We start from the raw sequence: 20931 nt of genomic DNA on the forward strand, positions 1-20931 counted from the left end.
TGCTACAAAACCCATAAACTGTTCCAGCTTTAGCTTTACTAGAGGAAAAGTCCTGGATATCCTTCTAGTGGAAATGTGGGCACGTCACCTAGAAATGGCTGAGTTAGAGCATCTTCCTCAAAATTTGACATACAGATATATGAAAGCAAATGTTGAATGGTTTGCCATGTTTAGACAGTGTTAGGCTGATGAAATTGACTGAGAGATGAGCACAGTTGGTCCTCTGTAAAATAGGAAAAAACTATTGACCAGAAAATATGTAATGATTAACCTGCTACCACACTGTTAATATACACACTCAGAACAACTTTTGATATTTTTTTGATCTTATGTTATGAAGAGGTGGGCTGGGCATGAATGCTTGGTGTTTCTTCTTTTCTATGTTCTATTGCAGATGGAGTAGTATAAATTTTGGTTGGTCATTTAGTCTCCAAATCAAACTATATCTTTTTAACTACATCATTAGACTCTACTTAGGCTCTAGCAACAGATGGTATGAAATAAATATTAGCACAAACTCTGTCTTGCATTTTGTGTTATGACACTGAATAGTTTTATTAACAGAACAACAGAAGTCAGAGCCCTGCTAACATATTTAGCTTTTTTTTTCTTACCAGTTCATCATTACTCTAGAACTTAGAGAAGTCTTAGAAGGTGCCTCCAAAGCTTGTGGAGCCATACTTTGTATCTTAGCTGTACAGTTGAAGACCCTTATTGCCACCTTGCATGAAACCTAAATATTAATTTAAGGAGAGGTTTGAAGTCCTTGAGAGTATAACTGTGCCTTGGCTTATTTTGAGTTTCTCCCTGGATCTGACAAAGCATCCTTATATCTTCTGCAACTACTTTTATCTTTAGCAAGCAATATTGAATGAACTCTCCTCGGTTTCATGGCTGCTACTTGGAGTGCTGTAGGTAGTGATAATGCCACAAGAGGACTGATTTACACTAAGAAAAGTCATTAGCAATGTTAGAAACAATTATGAGCTATATTGGAGACAAAAAGTAAAAATGCAAGCTGAAGCGAAAGACTTGAGATATTTTCTTCCTTGCTCCTGTCATGTGCTTTCCACTTGCTGGTAGCCTAGTGGAGATGGAGAGTATTGAAATTTCTTCTTGTTCTGTATCTTGCCTTTATGAGGCTGTAAAACATCAGAGATTAGAAAGCACTTATTTCTCCTCTCTGAGCTTCAAAATGTATTAAGTGCAACAGAAACCAAATAACACTTTGCATTTCCACTATTGTTGTGGTAGAAATCTTAGAAAGTCCCATTGCTTTGATGACAATGAAAATGGGCTTACTTATGTGAAGTCGTTTCCAATAGTTTCCTTTTTCTTTCAAAGCCTTTTGTATTAGTCCTACTTAAAAAGTATCTGGCTTTTCAAACCTTTCAAACTCTGATTGATAAATAACTTCCTTAGCTGGCTCATGGAAATGCCTTCTTCTTGCTTATGTTTGCTTCAAGACTGTGTGGAACAAAGATAGCTAAATGAGAGAAATCATCTTTCTGTGGTGCTCTGCTGTTCAGCAACCTACTAATCTGGGTTCTTACTACAAGTTTAATTACAAAGGAAAAATGGAAAGTTCTCTTTCTAGTGCGGGTAATGCTAATCCATTCATCTTCTGACTTCAAGAAGGGACAGGTGTCTTGACAACTGTATTACCTACCTTTTTTTAATAAATAAAGAATACTGTCTTTTGTCTGGAAAATAACTGCTTCTTTGCTTTCTAGTCCCTGTGATTCTCCAGACAACATAGTAAAACATTAATGAAGGTTAATTGCACTACTCGTTGTAGCTTTACAGCTCTAAATAGTTATACTTGTATGCAAACAGTGTTCTGGATATTCTCTGTTCTCTATTTCCACTCCATCTGTTTCCTCGCAGTCTCTTTTCCCCCAAAGAAAAATTATTCCCATAAAGGAACTGACAGACCATTTTGTTCTGTTACTTTTGTGATATGTGGTGATAGCCAAGAGGTGGCAATAAAGACCGTAAAATATTTTGCCTGTCTTCACAGTTTAGCCAGGACAAAAACCTCTGTTATCCATCTAGGGACCTGTAGGTAAGCCTAGTCAGATGCCTGCTGTTTTTCCCTGCACCTGCTGCTTTAGGTCTTACACATGAATGGTAGCACTCAGGTGTGCTGTTTACCCATGGTGAATCCTGCTGAAGTTGGAGGTCTGTAAGTAGGTGTTGGCAGTTCATCTGTTTTTAGATCATGAAGGGCCTTTGCATGGTTTTAAGATTATGTTCCTTCTGGCAGTGCTGCAGGTAAGTTGTGGGGTTTTTTTGGTTTTAGGTTGGAAAATTATCATTAGTTTATAGAGATTTAAATGGAAATTACTGAGGTTCTAGTAATCATGTATACAGTAGGTTAGAAATGTCTTGTTTTGCAGATATTTAGAAGCTTTCCATAGAGGATGTAGATTCCTGTAGAAGGAATTTAAACTCAAGATAAGCCTATTGACAATTGAGTTTGGCAAAGTACTGATAGAAAGGCTTGTAAGTTTTCCTTTGGTAGTCACTGTGATAATGGAATAGTCTGTCTTAGTTGACAAAGGTCTACATAGTTACATCTAATTAGGATGTAACTAAAATCTACTTAGTTACATCTTTAAGGATCCACTAGATTAAAAGTTTACACCTCCACTTCTCCATTTTACTTAAAGGGAGTATCATGTTATGATAAACATCTGTGCAGGTGCTTCTTTGCAACCTGTAGCTCATTCTAAAAAAGACTCAAGAGGAAGCAAGCACCTGTGAACATACAAGTTTTTAAACTTGTAGATTAAAAAGGAGGACTAATGAATTTTGCAATAAGTGGTTTTTGCTCTTAAGAGCCAGGGTTCTTGGGCAAGCACGACTCATTTCTTTCCCAGAACAGATCTCTTCTTTAGAGGATCAAGAATCTCCATTATTTTGAGAGGCCATCCAGAATAAAGGGAGATCCCTTCAGATGCCCTGGAAACTTATGTATCAGTATGTCTGATTCTCAGAGTAAAAAAGTAAGGTTGTTTTCCTATGTAAATGTTTATTTTGACAGGTAGGTATATCCCTCTGTAGGACGATGATGTTTGTATTCTACGCAGATGTCTTAATGATATGATTCAACTTGCATATGACATCTGTACTCACAAGCTACACAGGTTCTTCTAAGCCACCTGTGTAGGTCTTTGTTGGAGTAAATTCTGTCCTGACTACATAGCAGTTAAGTCGCTGGAGAATATAGAAGGCTTAAACTTTTTTGTATGGTGAACATATCAGCATGAGGAGACAGCTACCAGTAGACATGCTGTCGCTGAGGTAAAGAGCATCTGCAGTTCTAATTGGTAAAACAGAGTCATAGACTAGCTGAGATCAGAAAACACCCCTGGAGGTCACCTGGTCCACCTCTCCACCTGCTCGGAGTGGTATCAGCTAAACCAGATTGCTTATAGCCATGACCAGCTGAACCTGGAATTCACTCCAACAGTGTGAGTAAAATGTTGTTCTCATTTTAGTTTACTGGGATTCCTTGTTGAACCTGCTGCTGAGGGCTTGATAGGTTGTAAAACTGTCAAACTTCTTTTCTTCTTTTTTTTTCCCTGTTTGTTGGTGTTTTTTTTTTAATAGTGTGGAATAGAATTATTTTTTTTTCCAACTGTTGTAGGTAATGTGCTTTTCCTGACCTAATTTCATTTTTAAGAGTCAAAGGATGCATTCTTCTTGTACTGCCTGTATGTGGTAGTCTTGTAAAGCTGTGTTGCGTTCTAATAAGTACTGCTGCGTATTCTTAGTGAAGTCTTTTTTTTTTTTTTCTTAGTGACTAATTAACTGGCTGCATAAATAAGACTTATTTGCACTTCATTTCACTTACTAAAATTGCAGTTTCTGATATTGTTGTTTTAAGAAAGAAAAGACAAATACATGTCTGTACTCTGTACATTGTTTGTGCTAGAACTCAATTGGAGAGTCCCTTCCAGTGCCTGCAACTCAGAGTAAGCCTGTGAGTGAGAAACTGAAACAACTTCATTTTCTACTGCCAAAGGAGAAATCTGAAAAGTAGCTAAATCATAAGTATTAATAAAAGCATTTCTCCAGAAACTATAATTTTATTATTGATAAAATTTGAAAAGAAAATTAATGATATTTTTGATCTCACAGAATTCTTCCAAGAAGAATTTGTACCCTCATTGTTCTATTTGTTTCTTTCCAGTGCTTCCTTGTAGAATGTAGCCATATATGAGAGCAATAATGCTAGTATCTTGCATGAAAAGACAAAGGGTTAATGTGAGAGTAGAGAAGTGCAGTTGTGAATAAGAAAATAATGACAAACATCTTCCAGATATGTCTTGAATTCTGGCACCGGTTGCAGTTCCTTACTGGCCCACATGGGGGAATGCTGTAGAAATAGTATATGTAGTTCAGAAGGAATGATGCCCTTTGTCACTATGGGAGCCATCCGTGCCACACTGAAATGGAAGTCAGTGTCAGACTTCTGGAAGGCAGGTTTATCACCATTTTGGGGAGAGGCAGTGGTGGGGTTTTTTTGTTTGTTTGTTTTTTTGTTGCTAATGTCAGAACATAATCCTGTTCTTTAACATTTGTTTCCTACATCTTGGTCCTCCCAGTTTGAGCCAGGGGATGTGTACTTAAGCGCATAAAAAGAAGCTTTAACGCAAGTCTTTCAGAATCAAGAAGCATTTTCTGTTTTTAAGTAATTCGTAACCATTCTCTGTTAAAAATGGCATCTGGTTTATGTTATATGTAAGCTCCACAGACTTTCAGCTTTGGTAATTTAAACTGTTTAATTCAAAATCAGTTTTTTCAGAAAATACTAGTTTAAATGCTTTGAGTGCAGCACTCAATATGATAAAAAAGTGGTGATAGAATGATGTACCTTTTTTTGCAAGATAATACGGGCTTATTGATGAAGATTCTGCTATTCTTGCACAATCTGGGATGCCATTGTGATATCTGGAGTTTTATACTTTTGGAAAAAATAGCATTTTTCCAATCCTATTGTGAAATTATTAATCACTTAAGACTGTGGTTTTGCAAGTTCATTTATTATATACGTATCCAGTCCACATGCTTCACGATTAAGCAAGCTTGCAGTGCTAAGACTTCTGTGAAATAGTATATTATCCTGAAATCTTAAGCTGGAAGGACTTGTGTTCTGAAATTTTATCCCGAATGTAATTATACATATGATTGAGATGTAAATCAAAGAGTACCTACTGTAAAGACAGTTCCTTAGCCCTGTGTGTTTTCTTTAACAGTCAACTAGCATTTAGGATTTCAGACTTGTGAAACTATTTCTGTTCAAAAACAGAATTGAAGAAACCATAGTGTTTGATCTTACTTTTTGCTCCTTCAGGTACCTTCTCATTCAATGCTTCCCTGTTTCAGATGTCTGTTTATATTAAATCTTCTTTTGGGATCCCTGTTGCAAAGCACCATCTTCCCCACTTGTCTGTTTTCAGGCTTGTGTGACCTGTCAGTTTAGGCCATGTTTGTCAACATTTTTCACCCTAAACAACATTATATAAGCACATTAATTCCCATAGTGTTTTGTTTGTTTTTTTTTTTTTACTTTTTTTTTACGTCAGGATATAGTTCAGTGTTCTAGGAGATGCCCAAGAGTCAACTGGGAAAGAATTTACCCCTACTTCTTTTATTTCGTACCTTTTCTCAGTACCTTACAGGGTTTTTGGAGGCAGTCTCTGCTGTCTTCTTTTGGATAGGGTTTGATGCCTATCCAGAATGGATATGATGGGTTTACCCAGGTTTTGGGTCCATGAATCTAACTGATTCTTTGAGAGTCTCCCGTCCTTTGAAAATGACACCTTTTTGGATACTTGAACTTTAATATTTAGTGATTACTAATATTACTGTGAGATGTTAAAGTAGAATTAGAGCCTAGCACACTCATTTTCTTTAATTCTTCCATGTTCACCATCTACTGAAAGAACATTAAAGGTCATTTACAGATAGCTGGGATCCTTTTGTTTCTTTTTCTATGTCATGTTCAGGGTTTTTTTGCTCTTTTATACCAAGCAAGACTAGATTGTTTGGATATTTTGACAAAATTTTAGCTTTTGTGATTTTTTTTTCCAGTGCCTTGGCAAGGTATAAACAGTAATTAATTCTATATGAGTTTAGAAGTCTGATACAAACAAGCTGCTTTGATTTTTTTCGTAATCTTGATGTGCAAAGTGACATTTGCAGTGGGAGGACCTCAGAATCTATTTAGGACTGGAAACTTCAGAGAAAGTAAAGGAAGAAAATAGGAGTGTCTTGTGGAAGAAGTGAAACTAGTGCTTCTTGTCTGTGTTTCCATGCCTCTTGCATAAAGGTTAGTGTCAGTAACCTGTTCTGCTGTGTCAGAAATGCTGTCTGCCGTATGTTAGAGTAGCACTTCTGCAGATAGCAGAATGTGAGCACAAGTTGATGGTTTTTGGCTGGGACTCCACTTCAAAGTAATGAACTGAGTGGATCTCTGGGGATAAGTTACAATTGTGCAGTCCAGGATATTGCTCCAACAGGAGTCCTCTTGCAGAAGTTGGAATAAGTCATCTGACTTAGGAGGAGGTTGCAGGAAGAGAAAAGAGGGTCCCATGTTCAAGAAAGTTGAGTACTGACCCTGAATATTACCAAGTTTTAGTCTGTTTTGGAATTCATGTAAGATGCAAGCTTTTTTTGTGAACATTTGCCAAGTGTTTTTCTCGCTTGTGGATAACTGCTTTGACACTGTTTTACCTTTTTCCTTCAGCAGTGGCAGGGAAGAGGAGTTGCTTGCAAAAGTTGAAACTGAAGTCACTAGTAGCTATGGTCTAACCAAGTATAAAGTGCTATCTAACATGAAATAATCTGAAAAATGAAGTCTGGGTTTGGCAAATTGCTGAAACTCCCGACTTCATTAGTTCTGTGAACTGAAGTTGCCATCTGTAAAATGAAGGACATAATGCATTCTCATCTTCCAGTGATATTGTGAAAATAAATTAATGTCTGTGAAAGGGGAACCTTAACCATTATTATTCCCAGTTTTGATTTATGGTTAGTAAGTTCTGTAGTGTTGTCCAGGATAGGGTCCTGCTTTTTATTTAGGGTGTGTTTTAAAGTAATAATAATTAAAAATATTGCAGGCATTTCCTTCTCTTTAAGAAGGTAGAAATCAAGACAAGCTGAAATAGCAGGGAATCATGGTATGTGTAACCAGTGGATTCTCTTTGTCTGGAAGTAAGTGATGCCACTTGTTGTATATGCTTCTGGTCAGTAGTTCCTCAGAACTTCCCCAAGTTCTCAAAAAATTTTCACACAGCAAGAGAAGGCAGTTTCTTCAATTGCTATGAGAATTTGCCTTTGCCAGTAGTAAGAATGATCACAAAGTTTTTGCCTCGAGTGCTACTTAAACATTTCTGTAGGAGCATTAAGAACTAAACTGGCTTAAAAGGAATGTTCAGCAAATGAGTATGTTGCTTGATCATGTCTGAGGAAGTATAAATAAAATCAGAGTTGTAAGATACCCTGGAAATCTGTTTTTGTCTTGTTTTGATTTTACTTCCAGAGACAAATCAGTGCAAATGTATTTCTTTCCTTCTGCCAGGTGGATTTTTTGAGTTTTAGTTATGTGTGTGACATGAGAGATGTTCAGTGCTACTTCAGCAAGAGTTAGAATCCTTAATTGCTTGACATTTATTGTAAGTGTAGTTGCAAGAAAACATTACAGAAAGAAGTACAGGTATATTTCTAATGAGCTGTGACACAAAAGAGAAGCCACCTCTTGCTCAGGTACAGCTTTTATTGAAGCGTGAGCTGTCTGAAACTCACAAACCAGTAGTGCCTCTAACATTCAGTCAATCCATGCAACAAATTTCAAAGGCATATTGGGGTGTGGTATCTTCAACTGGAGAATTAGATTTTTTTAAATTAAATATTGGGCCAAAGTTAGTTTGTTTGGGTTTCTTATTCAAGTTGCTGCTTGTAAAATACAGCTGCATGGTTTGTATGTGTCTATAGTGAGTCAGCAATAGGAAGGGTTTTATTCTCCATGTTTTCTTTTACAGCTTTTTTTCCTGCTCAAGTAACAAACTCGACCTGGTCTGTGTAAGGTGCAACAACAGCTGAAAATGTCTGACTGACTAGATAACTGAGGGACTTGGATGACCTCCAGATGTTCCTTAACCTCAGTTATTCTTTAATTCTATGAGCAATGAAGTTCTTGTGTTCTTTGATAAGCATGTGTTTGTTTTTTTTAAGTAAGACAGGTGGGGTAAAGCCTTGTTAAGACTTAATCAAAAACCTACAGATTCAGTCATGTTCTTTACTAGAGCATAGTTGTTAGAAAGAGGTAGACAAGTTTAGGTGCTATGATTAGCATGGAAACTAAATTGAAGAGTATTGTAAATCAGTGGAACTTGACACTTGAAACCAACCACAGGTAAACTTTGGCTCTTAAAATAGGGATTTGAAGGTGTTCTGTGTTGGAGCCCGAGGTCCTATATAGGCAAGTGCAAAACCCCTGTAGAGTCTTGTTTGTTTTCTATATAGGAAAGAGTTGTTATGTCCTCATTTTTTGCTTTTCCGAGTAGAAATTCCTAGACTATGAGATATGTTCTTTATTTTGGTAGGAAGTAGTGGTGAGTTCCAGCTGAAGTACTGGAAAATCTTTCTTGCTGCCTGAGTGTCGGTTGTCGGCTTTTTTTCAGGGACTTAGCCCTAGTGCTGCGTAGTGGAGTCTGGCATGCAATGAGTAGGTACTTCAGAGTATGTTAAAAGCTGCTCTGGAGGTTATGAGTAGTCACTGCTTATTCCTGCTTCACTGTTCAAGGACACCCTTATAAAATGGGGTTAAAATAATTCTGTTTTTCTTATTACAGAAAGATTTGTGCAATTCTTAGATGTTTGGATCTCAAGTATCTAAACATTTCATATCAAAATCAGAAGTGCTTTGACAGGGTAGCAAGTCTAGTAGACCATTCCATGTATTAGCTAGGATCTGTGGAGTCTTGAGAAGGAGTCTTGAGAATACACATATCCAAATTATGTCATGGCATATATTTCTGAAAAGTATGTTTGTTAGATTGGTGTTCTGTTCTCTTGGATTTTTTTTTAACGTATCATCCAAAATCTAGTAGGGAGAAATGTTGGGGGGGGGGGGGGGAAGCGGTAAGGCACTTTTTCTGAGGTTGCACAATAGGTATAGCAGAGAAAGGAGTAGAACTGATCTCAGAATTGCATGTTCTAGCCACAAACTCATCTCAAGTATTGTGCAAATCTTAAAGGAAAACTGTAATAAAAAAGAATTCCTGTTTTTTCATATTTTACCATCAGATGCTGCTGTAAAATCTGCCAGATTTGTGACTCATGTCCACCCTGCATACTGCATTTGCACTTAATACCACAACAGACTATTGCCTTATGCACCATTAGTATGAGACTGTGTTGGAGCTTAGTTCTTTCATCATAACTGTGACACTGGAATCCACATGGCCTGCACTGTCGCAGTCATGTGTGAAAAGAGCTTGTGAATATTTTCCAAATAAAAAAATGTTCTTGTCACCTTTCATTTGCATAAGCCACTGCATGTACCATTAAGGCACTCTTCTCTCCAGCATACTAAATTGATGTGCTACCTAAAGCCAGTTGTATTTAGTAATTCATACTAGTTACTGCTAGAGAACTGAATTGCAAGTGCAGTGAGACACCATGGAGTGCAGGGCAAAAAGTACCTGGTAATTTGTTAGGTTCATCGTAGTTGATGGTCTTTTAGTGTATGCCACATCCCACAGGAAGGGATGATGGTAAAAATTTAGTCTTGGATAGTATAACATACACAATGAGCCTCTGTTTCATCTTTTCTTATTCAAAATGTGTTTTTCTTTAAGCTTGTAAATGATAACATGTTTCTAGCCTGCAACAGGAGGTGGGCTTGCCGGTAGGGTTGTACTGCAGTGAATGTTTAGCCCGTTACAGCTGCACATGTCTAATGTATTTTCAGCTTTTGGAAAAAGTGTTTTATTATATAGGTCTTATACCTGCTCAACTTTGACTTTTGCACCCTGTAGCGTCCTTGATTGCTAAATGATTGGGAGGAAGTCTTTTGGGAGATCCATATAACATTGTTTTCATAGGACTCTGCACGGTATCTGGAACTGGTTTTGCTCAAATGAAGCCTTTAACAGCTCTTTCATTGTAAAGATCAAATAAACTGCTGCAATGATTATAGAATAGCTGTGTTTATATAGTTCTCTGCTATGAAGACCTTATTAGAAAGACTAAAATTTTTGTGGCTACAGTCACTCTGAAATTTTGAAATTTCAAACCAGTATTTTGCATAATGTTCTAATGAGATTTTGAAGTGCACATCCTGGGCAATGTCCCGTTCTTTACCGTCGTTTTGACATTCTCATGAGTCATCAGCAGTGTTTAAGGTTACTTTTCTACAAGTACGTCTGTCCAAGGAGGTAATGGAAAACTGACCACAGTAGTAAGTTGTCATCCTCCATTAAAGCTAAAAGGAGATGGAACGCTTGTGCTTTTTTACAGGGCCACAGGAATGGCAAGACTGAATAATTTTGGTTTGTGTTCTGTGTTCTAGGGGGAAAAAAAAAAGTCTTGTGTGTTGATCACAGAGTCTACTGTGCTTTCTTCACAAGCATAATCCCTTCTGACTTGTCCTCTCAAGTTTCTCTGCAGCTTCCTCTTCACAGTCACATTCTCTCATTTAGTAATCTGAAGTTTTACTCCTCACAGGCATACTTCTGTGGTGGAAATACCAGGCAAAAATAGAGATGCTCTTTTCATACACGTGGTGTTTAATTTCCCAAGCCAGTGTATGTTGTACTTGAATAAAGTCTTTCCCCACAGTCCCAAATTCCAGGTCTTGCGTGTCTTAGCATGTCCCCAGCCTCTAACCAAAAGATCCCAGATAATCTTTTGTTCCATCTTGAGCCATTTTTTTCTTACTGGACACTGTGTGTGAAAAGGTAGATGCTGATCTGATAACGCATGCATTGCAGTCTGACTGGCAGCTGGTTCATTGTATAGCAGTAGGTTATGGTTAAATAACTCTGTGTATAGAAGCACTGAGTTCTGTAAAACGAAAAAAATTGACAATGCTGCTACATCTCCCATCACATTTCATTTAGTACTAGTAACACTGGAGTTTGTTAACAAATCTCTTTTGGGAATAAGTCACTCTTGTTTGCTGAAGGGTGCTTTTATTGTGAAATAAAATACTGAAGTAATTTGCACTTTCTCGATACGAAGAAAAAAAGAACCCAAAGACTGTTAAACTTAGTTAAATGAACATCTTTTTGCTAGTATCTTTCTGCTTAAACTCTGCTCCTTACCGTATGTAAAAAAAAAACCAACAATTTTCTGTGGATTTCAGTCTTTTGTAATATACCTAGTGCATTAACCTTAGCTGCTTTTAACACTCCCACCAGAATGTAGATAACATTTGGTATGGCTGGGCGGGAGCTACCTACGTACTTCTTAATTAGCCTGTATGTACATAAGGGTTGGCCAGCTGGCTTTCTCTGAACAGAATATGTAATGCTGGCTTTTGCCTGCCTTTCTCTCAGTTCAGCTGTTCTTAGACATCTCTCTATTACACTCGTCCACCAACTTTTATTTTCCTTTCCATAATAGAGTCTTAATAGCTTTGAGATGCAGATCATACTAGTCACTTCTAAATAATCTTGGAAGAGACAAAGTCTTGGGAATGGGAGGGGGGAGATCGCTAGGAGGAAATCAGGTCAGTGTCTTAGTTTGAATCAGGTATACACCTTTAAAATTACTATCCTTAGCTCTCCTCACTGTGGTTTAGCTTGCTATAGAGTGGCATCAGAGCTTAATTCCCCCTGTTTTAAGCTGAGAGATGTGTTCAGCAGTGTGCTGAACACGCTCCAACCTTTAATGTGTGCTTAGTACATGAGACTGCACTAGAAGTAGTCTAGGGTAAAATTGCAAAATGTGACTAGTGTAAATTCTGACTTTTTGTTACCAGCTGTTCCAGTCTACAGATCTGCTCTTGATAATTGTGTATTCCTTGCTAATGTAGATGTAGCCTTAGCTGTCATTTTCAGAAGGTGAATTTTAGCAAAACATCCTGAAGTACTCCTGTCAAATATTTATAGCAGAAATTTTGTACAGTCGATTCACTGTTTCCCAGTCTGGAGTAAATTCGTACTGGAAGAGAGGGTTTTTTTTGTTCTTGGAGTATCGCACGGATTCTGTTTTTTCACATAGGTGAGAGCATACTCTTTCATTAGTACTAGATGTAAGCTTATACAAGTTAATAAATTAATACAGTAATCTGTTGGTGTTAGAGATTTATTATATGCCTAATTTTCTGTAGCTTCCTGTGTTTGAAGTTCTGGTGATTGATGGGGGGGTTTTGGGTGAGCATTTTTTCATTAAATAATCCTGGCTTCTTGTATCACTGGCTGTAAATCTGTCAAAATGCTTATATTTGTTACTCTAAGGGGGAAATAGATTATTTTTTTTTTCCTTTAGGTGAAAAATGATTGAGAAAAGAAGTTTAACAGTATTTCAAATAATGGGACATTGATAACTGATAATGAATGTGCAGGAAATATGTTCAAGCATAAAGACATGCAAGCATAAAATCTGATTATCCACTTTGTTACATGCAGAGAAGTTTCTTTAGTAGAAAGCAGATTCTATGTTTTATTGAAAAGGGTGAAATAGATCAGTGTGTGAGAGAAAAAGCACAGCTGTGCCTGTTAGAGGAAGAGTGATGGCGCTGCTTGTTGTGACAGAGGAGAATAATTGGAATGTAAAGAGTTTAACACTCAGTTTAGCGTTCTGGTGATTTGAAATATGCCATCAAGGCTGCCTAATAAACCAGTAATTGCATTAAGAAACAGCCCTGAAGGAAACTCAAAGCAGACAGATCTAGGTTTCCCTGGAAGAACCTGCTAATGTTCTGCATTTTCACTCTGAACGAAAATGTTTGTTGACTGTTCAGAACATGAATTGAAATGGCACTGCATTGCAGGAAAATGGAAATAAAATTAAAATGACAGTAAAATCACTTCTTCAGTTCAGAATTTGATTGTAAGATATATTATGTGATCATGGGTTGAATAATTTACTTACATTTCTGGACCATAGCTCTTATAAAAGAGCTACACTTTATGAAAAGAATTTTTTTTTCTCCTCAAACATTTGTAGCATTTATATCTGAAAAGTGTTTCACAGAGGGATTGTGAAATACCAACCTGGTATATAAAATACTTAATGAAAATACTGCCATGTGTCCGTGTGATAGTTGTGATGGTTCTTTTTCAATAATCCAGTATGTGATGCTCAGTTATAGTGAACTTCTAAAGCAGTTCTCTCTTCAAAACATAATTGGCTTGGGGTTGAGAATTGAACAAATTCACATTTACTTTTGATCACGTGGTGAAGAAAATGGAAACATGCTCTGATTTCTCTTTTCATGGAATCATTGGAATGCTTATAGTTGGAACATGATCTATTCCAACTCCCCAGGTATGGACAAGGAACACCTTCCACTAGACCAGGTTGCTCAAAGCCCCGTCCAACCTGGCCTTGAACACTGCCAGGGATGGGGCAGCCACAGCTTCTCTGGGCATTTTCATTTACTTTATGTTTGTATAGTATTTGTGCTAACTGTATTATTTAAAAATACCTTTAGTTTAAATTTATTAATTTATTTTGAAAATGTTCTCATCATCCTCTTGCCCCTATACAATGCCTTGTAGCTTGAATTATTTAAAATACACTACATAGATGAAGGGAATACACTAATGTTTCTTTTGTTCTGGGTAAGAACAGAATAGTAGAAATTCCACAATATTGTGTCTTGTATCATAGTGAAGACAAGATTCAGATTATGGTGTGTCAGACAGTTTCTAATTAAGCTCTTCCTGTTTTTCCTAAGCTTGTAGTTAATGTTGAAAAAACCCAAACAAACACCACCAAAACAATTCACACCACCCTCAGGTGTAGGGAAAGTGGAGGAAAAGAGCAGACCTTAGTGCAGCATTTCCTAATTTTCTAACTTGAGGAGTGAACATTTTAAACTTTCCTTCTCCTCTTATTCTTCCCTTTCTGTTCTGAAGGAGTAAGAGAGATATTACTTTGCTGTATATAACAGTATTAATCTTAGCTAAGTATTCTGTTAGGGAATTTCTCATAGTTTAGGTCTTGTGGGGGTTGGATGGGTGGGTGGGGTGTAGAAATGTGTTTAAATATGAAAATTTTATGTGTCAGGTCTGGTGTGCAAAACAGTTTTCTCAAAGTCATCTGCCAAAGAGAAAATATCAGCCTCTGTTGTCAGTTACCAATGTCAAACCAAAACAGCGGCCCTATAACACCAACAGATTTGCTACATGATGATCCCAGAATCTTAACTGTAAAGCAACAATATAAATGTCACTCTTGAAATGTCTCAGTGAGACATAAAATTACTACAAGACTCAGTAAGACTGTGATCACATAAATATTTGTAACATAATACATTAACTCAAAAAGACCCATAAAACATCACCAGCTTTAAAGTGAAGTCAAATGTGGTTTTCCTTTCTACACGACCTTTATTCTTGCAAGAAGAGTGGTTCTTTGCTCTGTGGAAGAGGCAAACCAGACCTCTTCCATTATGTGAATTTGTAATGACACTTGGCTTGGAGATGAAACATCACAGAGCTCTTAGAGCTTCATATGCATATATATTTATATATATGCATATATATATATATCAATGGCTTATATAATTAATTTACTAGACAGTGAAAATTAAGGCTTCTAGTTCCAGGTCTTGTAACACCTATCTCTTGATCTAACACAAAGTACAGTAAATCACCAAGATTTGATCATCTTTCCATCTTTTGAGTAGACAAATTTCAGTTTCCCAGGCTAGAAAGCTTAATTGCTCTTTATAGTGTTGCTAGAAATGATCTTGTGCTTCCTACCTATAAAATTAAGTGAGATAATCAACAAATGGCCCATCAAATCCCCAAGTGTTCAGTCTGCCAAAGAGGTAAGAGGGCTGAGGCAGTTCAGCAGCTGACTTGGTGGTTTTCTAATGCCTGTGTCCCAAGAAGTAGCCATGTTTGACTTTTTGGGTTTTCGCCCCAAGGTTTGGGCTGCAGATGAATGGGATGCTTGAAGTCAGGTGTCACTGTTACCCATCTTTTTAGGATACTGTTCAGCTCTGCTACCATCTGCAGTAACAACATTTGTCCTGAAATGGCACTGCAGTGTATATATTTAAATAGTGTTCTTTGTTTATTTTTCAGACACACAATGAACCCACTGATACAAGATACAGCTAGCTAAAAAGCTATAAGATGCCCAAATTTGGGTCTTCAAAAACAGTTCAAGTTGAAAATTCTGACAGTGACAGCACCATGGTGGAAAAAACAACTGCAAAAAAGGTAACAAAATTACATTAATGTCCATTTAATTTCAGTGAAATGAAGAGCATGTGTTCTATCACAAATTTTGTTGCTGTAACAGGAAGAAACAAATCTGTATTCTGGTATCTTGAGTGCTGAAAAAAAGTGTCTGTACATTGAACTAGGGAACAGAATTTATGCCTTTAATTGTGACTTGCAGTTTAATTCAAAAAGAAGCTGGATGTGTTGGGTTTATTTGATACAAGTTAGTTCATAGTTCCCATATTTTAAAAGAACAATGATTCATATTATATTTAATTTTATGGTGTCTTACTGTCTGTAACAAACACATGAAACATTTCTGAAGGCCTGTGACAGAGCACAGACCAGTGAACAGACAAGTTTCTTATGTTCCTTTGTAATACATCGGCTAGTATCCTCTCCCAGGGCTTGAAAGCCAAGTGCTGCAGAAGGGTTAAGAGTAACTCCTGTACAAGGGAGTCCACTTTAAAATTGTACAATCCATTTTTGAGTGTTGGAGAATGAAGGAATATGGGAGGTCCAGTAATACTGAAAAGGTAATTTGTTGTTTGTGGAAGTGAAGTATCCTATCATTTTCAAACCAAATTGAAAATAATCCTGCCTGACCACTTTGGTGGCCTTCTATGATGGGGCTACAGAACTGATGGACCCGGGTAGAGTAGTTGTTGTCATCTACCTGGACTTTAAAGCGTTCGACACTCTCCCACACGACATCCTTGTCTCTAAATTGGAGAGACATCAATTTGATGGATGGACCACTCAGTGGATAAAGAACTGGCTGGATGGCTGCACACAAAGAGTTGTGGTCAATGGCTCAGTGTCCAGCTGGAGACCAGTAACAAGTGGTGTCCCTCAGGGATCGGTGCTGGGACCGGTCTTGTTTAACATCTTTGTCGCTGACATGGACAGTGGGATTGAGTGCGCCCACAGCAAGTTTGCCGATGACACCAAGCTGTGTGATTCGGTTGACACGCTGGAGGGAAGGAATGCCATCCAGAGGGACCTTGACACGCTTGTGAGGTGGGCTGATGCCAACATCGTGAAGTTTAACCATGCCAAGTGCAAGGTCCTACACCTCGGTCGGAGCAATCCCAGGCACAGCTACAAGTTGGGCAGAGAAGAGATTCAGAGCAGCCCTGTGGAGAAGGACTTGGGGGTGCTGGTTGATGAGAAAATGAACATGGGCTGGCAGTGTGCTCTTGCAGCCCAGAAAGCCAACCGTATCCTGGGCTGCATCAAAAGGAGCATGACCAGCAGATCGAAGGAGGTGATCCTGCCCCTCTGCTCTGCTCTTGTGAGACCTCACCTGGAGTATTGTGTGCAGTTCTGGTGTCCTCAAGATAAAAAGGACATGGAACTGTTGGAACAAGTCCAGAGAAGGGCCACGAGGATGATCAGGGGACTGGAGCACCTCCCGTATGAAGATAGGCTGAGAAAGTTGGGGCTGTTCAGCCTGGAGAAGAGAAGGCTGTGTGGAGACCTCATAGCAGCCTTCCAGTATCTGAAGGGGCCTATAGGGTGCTGGGGAGGAGCTCTTCATTAGAGACTGTAGTGATAGGACAAGGCGTAATGGGTTAAAACTTAAACAGGGGAATTTTAGATTGGATATAAGAAGGAAATTCTTTCCTGTTAGGGTGGTGAGGCACTGGAATGGTTTGCCCAGGGAGGTTGTGAATGCTCCATCCCTGGCAGTGTTCAAGACCAGGTTGGACGAGGCTTTGGGTGATATGCTTTAGCGTAAGGTGTCCCTGCCCATGGCAGGGGGTTGGAACTAGATGATCTTAAGGTCTTTTCCAACCCTAACTATTCTATGATTCTATGATTGTTATTTGGAATAGCCCAACCAAGTTGCAAATAATCCAGTTCTCCATTTTGTCTGCTTAGTACACTTGTGCAATAGAGAACAAGTTTATCTGTAATACTACTGAATAACAGAAGACAGAACAATATTCTTCATTGTGAATCATAGAATAGTTAGGGTTGGAAAGGACCTTAAGATCATGTAGTTCTAACCCCCTTGCCATAGGCAGGGATACCACACACTAAACCGTATCACCCAGGACTTAATCCAACCCGGCCTTGAACACTGCCAGGGATGGAGCATTCATAACGTGTTTGGGCGACCCATTCCAGTGCCTCACTGCCCTCACAGTAAAGAACTTCTTCCTTATATCTAACCTAAACAAGGAAAGAAATTAAATGATGACTTGTATATTGCCTTAAGGAGAGAGAATCCATTTATCTCCCAAATGGTCTTTAAAACTGTCTTCTCTGGAAAGGGTGATTGTGTGTGTGGTCATACATAATGTTACTAGTTGTTTGAAGCCTGTATTCTCTGTAAAACCATTTGATGAATGGATATAAGATAGGAAGAGATTAAGAAGCAGGGAAAGATAGGAGGATTCAGCATCTACTTGAAACTGTTTGTCTTCTGAGAACATTAATAGAAAACTTGAGACTTTTTAGTCTCTTCCTAGTTTGTTTTATTGGTCCCACTAAAGTGAGGCAAAGGTAGTTGTTCCTGCTAGCTGTGATGAACTACTCAGATAAGAAGAGGACGATAACAGAATAATATCGGGAAAGGAAATTGGCTTACCAGTAAAAGGATGAAAGAATGTTGGGGTTTCTTCATTATTTGTTTTTTTTCTGATCCTTGTTTGATATATGGTCAAATTAATTCTGGTGTTACTCAATAGTGGGGAAAAGGGGGAATGTCTGGGACCTACAAGCAGCAAGAATAGGAAGGCTATTGCATGGAAATTTAGTGGTATTAATACTGTCTTTTTATGTATACTCTTGCAAATAAGTGACATTTTGTAAAGATTTTAGGTTATTTAAAACAAAAATTGAAAGTTCTGGCTTTATAAACTCTCATCTTGACATTTTGGTATTTCTGAAAAAAAGTTTTGACACAGGAAATCTTCAAGATATAACCAACAGCTTCTTAGCAAAACTGACTTATGTCAATTTTTTCAAGCTTTATTTGTGTTTATAAAAAAATGATAACAGAGGTTAAAATAAGTTTTCATCTTTTGTTCACTTTCATCAAAGCAAAACTGGTGGGTTTGCTGAAATGTGTCAATTTTAAAGTGTTCTTTTTCCCTGTTTCTTTGCTAAAGGTGTGGCATGAAATGCTTGGGGTATGCTTGTTTGTTGGTTTGAGCCTATAGAAATAGATTATTGTAGTTTCATAGTGGAGATTAATTTCTTCCTTCTTAAGGCTTTGAATTTTACATAAAAATTGTTCTGCAGTTTGAGTTTTATTTATTTATAACTTTATAATTTATAAATCAAAATAAAGAGTTTGCTTGCGAGGTCCTTTTTACCTCCTGCATTCTATACCTCTGACTCCCCCTCACCTCTTCTTGTTGCTCACTGTCATTGTAGAAAATTGGTGCTAGTTTGGCCATTAAACCTGCAACTGCTGCCAAAGGAACTGCCTCATCAGTGACTCTTTTGCTCAGTTCAGTATTTGCTGGTTGTCTTGATGCCTTCCTCTCCAGTAATCTCCTGCCTTTGATCCCCATAAACTGTTCCTTCTCTGCTAATAACACTAGCAGTTACATCTGCTGAGCCACATAACCCCTATACTCTGCAATCTCTGTTAGGTAATCTTCTGAAGCAGAGATGTGTAGCTCTTTTGCCAAACATTAAAAAAGGAGATCTGAATTCATATGAAGCTGTGAATAACTTAATTCCACGGAATAGAAGAGTGAACATAGTGTCATTTATTTAACCAGCAGGAAATATGGCAAATTTTGATTTGATTTAAAAAGAAGTAAATTAACATTCTCTTTTTAATGTCATGTAAAACCCTTTCATTGTGATACTGGTTGAAGTGAGGGTTTGTCCTTAGCTGGTTGTTCTAACAAAGAAAATGTTGTTGGCTGATGACCAGTCTACAGGAATTAAAAATACAGGCAAATGTCAGATTCTGCCTTGCCTGGTATTTAAGATGCCAGTGAAAGCAGAATTACTTAGAAAATTAAAATCTAGGGGAAGATGGCAGTTTGACCAAGGTCATAGATACGGAATCACAATGTGGTTTGATTACACTGATACCAAAATGTAAGCTGATAAACTGCTTGCACTGTTACATTCAGTCTTGCTCACCATCCAACTTGGCACAATATATAATATGAGATTAGAGTAATGTAGGGTTTGGTTTGAGGATTGTATGATACAAATTAAAATGTAGTATTGAAAACGTGAGATCCTAACTAAAATTGCAGAATTATATAAGTGTTGCAGTTAATAATCCTGTATTCATTATTTTTAGCATAATAAATATAGTTGGGTTGCTTTTGTCATATTTGGGGAAAAACTAAATATATAGTTAAGATGCTAAATAGTCAGTGGCATGATCTGTTTTCTAACATATGGGCAGGTAATTGTCGGAATTGTTTAGCTGGCCCTTGAAAAATCTGCAATTTTTCCCCATCTATTAGTAAAAGTAGACAAAATCATGCCAAAATGTAGTAGTTTTCAGCCTAGAAAAGATTCAGCCTAGAAAATCAGTTAAAATTCAACAGGCAGTAGAGTAGAATTTGAGTTTGAACAACAGAAAATCATTAAGGCAAATCTGTATTACATACACAAACATGAAACTCTGAAGTAAAGGTTGACCAGGCCAAATCAATGGTGATAATTTTAAATGAAATGTCTTTAGGAAGTAGTGGAAATTTCTGTAAAGCAAATAAGGATTTTTCTCTATACATAAATACTCGCCACCATAAATTTTAAACCAGTAGTCTTTGAAGCATTAGAACTTCTTATGGAAAAGTTAATGGGTTTGTTAACATAATTGATGTAGGAAAGTACTGAGGCCTACTGTGAAATAATGTTCATACAAAACAGTGCATCTAACAAATGAACAGTAATGTTAACACCACTCCCTTAAAAAAAATCTTCATTCGTGTTAGCAAAATAAAAACTGTAATGGCCTAAATATATGGTGTGAGCCTATTCCATTGGTTAATATATTAAGATAAAAGAAAAAACACCTGCAGGATTTTGTTTTCCTGTCATAGTTGATGCAGTGCTTAGCTCTTACCGGTTGGGCACTCTTAGCTGTTGACTGGCAAATGTAGTAAAGTTACTGTTGTTATGGTACTTAATTTTTCATGTTTTTCCAGTGGAAGTTAGTGCTTATTACACCGTTCTAGCAACATGTGACGTGAATCAGCGTGTGTTAAGGTCTTCTGAGAGCTTAAAATTCATTAGGAATAACATCTCTGTTAATAAACTGAGTTTATATTATGTATGCTTTAGGGTACATATATTTTTATGTCAGTTGCTCATCTTGGGAGCATAAAATAAATTGTGAGAGTGTGTACAGCAGATAGACCATTTAGTGTTTGCATGAGATATCTTGTAAACACAAGAGCATAATGACATTTTAATTTATTTAAATTTATCCTTTAGAATTTATGTGGCCACACCTCAGGAAGTAAATGATAGATCTGTGGTCTGAAGAAGAAACACATTTGGGGTTTGTAAGAATTAACTCTTT

General features: G+C 37.4%; 1 protein-coding gene across 4 annotated transcripts in view; it reads left to right on the plus strand.

The window, feature by feature from the left end:
• Positions 1-20931, plus strand: part of ANKRD12 (ankyrin repeat domain 12) — a 66506-nt gene that overhangs the window by 3362 nt on the left and 42213 nt on the right. For 3 of the 4 annotated variants that reach the window (XM_062632976.1, XM_062632973.1, XM_062632974.1), the window contains one exon: positions 15279-15416. In XM_062632976.1, the coding sequence (XP_062488960.1) occupies positions 15330-15416 (87 nt within the window). In that variant the 5' untranslated portion in view covers positions 15279-15329. Of the gene's footprint in view, positions 1-15276; positions 15417-20931 lie in introns of those variants that run through there. The other variant, XM_062632975.1, reaches the window with a different exon arrangement.

This window comes from Pezoporus occidentalis, unplaced genomic scaffold (assembly GCF_034315485.1).
Source record: "Pezoporus occidentalis ecotype Australia unplaced genomic scaffold, CSIRO_AGI_Poc_V1 ctg4, whole genome shotgun sequence".
In the NCBI taxonomy this organism is placed as follows: Eukaryota; Metazoa; Chordata; class Aves; order Psittaciformes; family Psittacidae; genus Pezoporus; species Pezoporus occidentalis.